General features: G+C 42.9%; 1 protein-coding gene across 1 annotated transcript; it reads right to left on the bottom strand.

Annotated features, from left to right (window-relative positions):
- Positions 1-2,030: 2,030 nt before the first annotated feature.
- On the bottom strand, positions 2,031-2,279 carry LOC120233433 (cytochrome c-like). Its single transcript, XM_039234670.1, has one exon. It carries the CDS (start codon positions 2,277-2,279, stop codon positions 2,031-2,033), a length of 249 nt encoding a protein of 82 aa, XP_039090601.1.
- Between the last annotated feature and the right edge of the window lie 2,653 nt (positions 2,280-4,932).

The raw sequence follows: 4,932 nt of genomic DNA, 5'->3' as shown, positions 1-4,932 counted from the left end.
TCTGTAGCGTGTATCTCGAGACTTGATCTTCCCATTCTCTCAGCGGAAATTACCTAATGCCCTCAGAAGCAGCCACCTTGCTGGTTTTAGTATCTCTCCTCTTCCTTTCACGTTGCTGAGAATTTGACTTCAGCTTGTAAAAAGTCCTGAGACAAAAAAAAAAAAAAAAAATCTGGATATTTTATAGAAATGAACTCATACACTAAAAAAAAAAAAAAAAAAAAGTCCCAAGAGACCAAAAGAGATGATTTTCGTGGTCACTGTTCCATGAGCTACTACTAGTTCCCATACAGGAATATGATCAGGACTCCTAGTGCCTTGCATCTCGTCTCAGTTCAGTAACCATGGATCTGTTAGAGGTAAAGCTAAGTTCCTAATAAGAAGACAAACCACGGGCGCCTGGGTGGCTCAGTCAGTTAAGCGTCCGACTTCGGCTCAGGTCATGATCTCACAGTTCATGGGTTTGAGCCCTGCGTCAGGCTCTGTGCTGATAGCTAGCTCAGAGCCTGGAGCCTGCTTCCAATTCTGTCTCCCTCTCTCTCTGCCCCTCCCCCGCTCATGCTCCATCTCTGTCTCAAAAATGAATAAAACGTTAAAAACTTAAAAAAAAAAAAAAAAAAGACAAACTAGGGGTGCCTGGCTGGCTTGGTCGGTTAAGCGTCTGACTCGATTTCAGCTCAGGTCATGATCTCATGTTTCATGGGTTCAAGCCCCGCATTGGTCTCTGTACTGGTCTCTATATTGACAGCACAGAACCTGCTTGGCATTCTGTCTCTCTCTCTCTCTCTCTCTGCCCTTCCCCTGCTTTCCCCCTCTCTCTCTCAAAATAAGTACAAATAAACTTAAAAAAGTTTAAAAAATAACAAAATGCTTAACAAAAAAATGACAAACTAAAGTGACCTACTTTCCCTTGAATTGAGTGATCCAGCACAGGATCGAGCTTTCCTCCTTTGCCATGCATTCTTCCGTGGCATCGGCAGTGTTTTCTTCTGCAGAGATGAAGCCCTCGCATCTGAGTTCTAATTGGCAATAAAGGAAACAGAGTGGAGGAGCCTTGCTGGGATGTCTCGGAGCTCAGATCCAGGAATGGCAAACGTCACTCTCAGTTAACGTTCCACTGGGGAGAAGTCAGATACGTGGCCACCCTGATCACGAGGGAAGCTGGCAGAGATATCTCGTGGGGCGGTCGTATGCCTGGCTGCAAGGCTACTTCTAGGCAACAAAGGGGAGAAGGGTTTCGGTGAACAGCTAGCAATCTGCTATACATCGTTCAAAACAGTCCATGTTTCCTTAAGAACAGGATTTGTTTTCTAGGCCTGCCAGAACAAAGTACCACAGACTCGGTGGCTGAAAGCAAGAGAAATGTATTATCTCACCTTCTGGAGGCCAGAACTCTGAAATCCACACTCCCTCTAAACATGCTAGGGAAGAACTGTTTTAAATGTCTCTTTCCTAGCTTCTGGTCACTTTCAGGAGTTTTGTTTTGTTTTGTTTTGTTTTGTTTTGTTTTTGTCTTGTAGATAGATGCATCGCTCCAATTCTTTGTCTTGACATGGCCTTTTCTCTGTGTGTCTCTACACTGTCTTCCTCTTATACGTGTCTATCTCTGTGTCCTAATTTCCTCTTTTTTTTTTTTGAGAAGTGCTAAATATTCTTTATTTAATATTATACATAAACCACACTAAAGTGCCTTTCATTAAGCAAAGGCAACATTTTAAATGCAGGAAATTTTGGGGCACCTGGGTGGCTCAGTCGGTTAGGTGTCTGACTTCGGCTCAGGTTTTCACGGTTCATGGGTTTGAGCCCCGCGTAGGGCTCTGTGCTAACAGCTAGCTCAGAGCCTGGAGCCTGCTTCAGATTCTGTATCTCCCTCTCTCTCTGACCCTCCCCTGCTCATGCTCACTCTCTCTCTCTCTCTCAGAAATAAATTAAAAAAAATTTTTTTTAAAAGTCATGAGAGATTTTTGTTTTGTATTAAATAAGGCAATGGCTAACTATGCCTCCTTAGTAGCTTTTTTGAGATAAGCTATCTAGTCTGCTCTTTCCCTTGCCTTCTTAATGCCAGCAATGATCATATTTGTTTCAGAGATGTACTTCTTGGGCTTCTCCAAATACTCCATCAGTGTCTCCTCTTCCCAGGGGGTGCCTTTGTTCTGATTGGGATCCATGTAAGAAACTCCAGGCACTTGGCTTGTCTTGTGTTTGCCTCCCTTTTCCATGGTATGGCAGTGGGCACACTTCTGAACAAAAATCTTCTTGCTGTTCTCAACATTACCCATTTTTATTTTTTTAATTAAAAAATTTTTATGATTATTTATTTTTGAGGAAGAGACAAAGTGCAAGTGGGAGAAGGGCAGAGAGAGAGGGGGAGACTCAGAATCGGAAGCCGGCTCCGATGTGGGCCTTGAACTCACGGACTGCAAGATTGTGACCTGAGCCGAAGTCTGATGCTCAGCAAACCAACTGAGCCACCCAGGCACCCCACATCACCCATTTTTAAACCACCCTTTGGTCGCACGTGAAATGAAGGTGCCCATTCACAAGCCAGACGTCCTGCTCTATTTCCTCTTTCTTAGGAATCAGTCATTGGATTAGTGCCTGTCCTATGACTTTATTTTAATTTGGTTGCTCTATAAGACCCTATTTCCAAATGAGATCACGTTTGAAGGTACGGGGTTAGATTTCAACATATTTGGCGGGGGGGGGGGCAGCGCACACTATTCAACCCATAACAGGATGAATTATCTGCAACTGACCATTGGGCACCGATGTCGATATCATTTGAAACAGAAGCAAGCCTAAGAAAACGAAGAGATATTGAAAGGATATCGGGTAGCTCCTGGAACCATAGGAGGATTTGAACTAGCAGGCTTCAGGAAGGATAGAAATCTGGGCAGCTCCACAGAAAAACACAGGGATGTCTCTTTAGGGTCCGCCTTCTAGATGACTCTGCTCCAGTGTCCTTCTGGCCAAGTGTCCCTTCTCTCAAGACACAAATTCCTGGAAGAATCAGTTGGGTGGACCCAGGGTATCTTTAGGGGTTTGTGAATTGGACCCCCTGATAGACAGGCTCGCCACAACCCCCAGTGGGAGGGGCAGTTCCCCAAAGAAAGAGAAGGGCAGCTTCTGTGAAAGATTGGGGGGAAGGATGTGTTGTGCAGGCAAAAAACCACAGCTGTTTGCTACACATTATAATTCCTTTGAGAAAGATATTTCAGCTCAGGCAGTTATATTCCTAAGTATACTGGCACTTAAAGGAGCCATTTCGTCATCTGGAAAATGCGGGGCTGTGGAAAAATGCAGTGTCATGTGGTAAAAGGAGCATTCGTGGTGGAGCCAGGAGAACAGGGTTTTTTTTGTTGTTGTTGTTCTTTGTTTTTAATAATTTGCAAATGGAATAATTCTATCCTGAGAACTGAAGATCAAGAAAAGCTCCTGGAAACCACAAGAATGTTCAACCAAGTATCGGGTTACTACATGGAAATAAAAATCATGTAATAAAAATCACTTAGAAAAAAAAAGCATAACAGAACCAAAGACGTTATTCAAATCAGCTCCCAAGGCAGTTTGTAAAGGAAAATCTCAGCAAAAGTTCAAAGGGTTCCCTGTGAAGAAAAAGAAAACCCACTAGATTCTACTTGTAGGCATAAAAAGTGAAGGATGGGAAGACTTGAGATTACAAAGCTGTCATTTCTCACGAAGTTGATTTATGCAGTGTAAAAATCTCAGCCAAGAAAAAAAATCACCTCAGCCAATCAAAATCTTAATTACATCTTTAAACTTGAAAATGAGAGTCTAAAATTCCTAGGAAAATGTCAGGCCCTCACTGCCAACAAACTTCCTCCCAAGGAACAGGGCCCAAGTTTTGATTCTGACTCTGCCACTAAATAATCTGTGAGACTTGGGGCAAGTATACCTATAACCTTTTGAGGTCTTAGCTTCCTCGTCTCTGAAGTGCAATAATTATATTTTCCTGCTTCACAGAGCTGTAGCAAGGATCACATGAGAGAAAGTATTTGAAAGAGTTTTATGAAGTGTAAGGCATTCCTCGTGTTATAAAACTGTGTCCCCCAACAATGTTGAATACATGCAAAAATCACAATTGCCCTGATTTTGCAAAAAAACCAAATACCCATTCTGTTATGAAGCTCGGTTACCTGATGATTCATAAATGCTGATTTCCGTGGAGGGGAGAGAAGAGCTGAGGCAGTTACTTGTTGCCCTAGAGGAAGCAAGCATCCCTCGTGGGTCAGATGAGCTGCACAAGACGTTTATGCTTCCCAGTGGCCCCCTCTTCTCCATCCCTTCACCCCAAGTTCATTTCCCATTGGTAGAATGGAAGGTTTTGGACTTCATGGTGTTTGAGAGAAAAAAACTTTGAAGTCTTGACAGATCTCGGTTTGAACCCTGGTGCCAACATTTACCTTGGATAACTCACCCTTCCTTTTCCTGGGTTTCAAAATCTATCAGATGGAGATGATAATATTTATTTCACCAAGAACATTCGAGAATTAAATGTGATAAAAACTACAAAGTGCCTGAAACATAGTAAGTGCTTGATAAGTGGTAGCTCTTGTAATTACCATAACAATAATAAATTATGTATCATTATTATTATTACCTCCTAGGGCCTATGCAGCTCTGACAGTCTAGGATAATATGTCAGAGAAAAGCTAAAACAGGGAGAAAACAGAAGATTCCCTTAATAGGACTTGAGTTAGTATTGCAAGTGGGACATTTTTCTGGAAGACAGACCGTGTTCACAGGGCCTTATATAACCTTGGTGACTCACTAGCAGAGCTTAGCTCAGCCTTGTCTCCTCTGAAAAAAAGGGGAGAGAAGAGGGCAAAGCCATATGGTGGCAGACAGAGGAAAGCCCCGGTTGGGAGGTTGCCGCTGATGGCCCCTCAGAGAGTCTACTCTAACTAGATT

This window comes from Hyaena hyaena, unplaced genomic scaffold (assembly GCF_003009895.1).
Source record: "Hyaena hyaena isolate Hyena2069 unplaced genomic scaffold, ASM300989v1 scaffold_90, whole genome shotgun sequence".
NCBI lineage: Eukaryota > Metazoa > Chordata > Mammalia > Carnivora > Hyaenidae > Hyaena > Hyaena hyaena.
The sequence above is the reverse complement of the archived record's forward strand: the minus strand, read 5'-3'. Positions and strand labels throughout refer to the sequence as shown.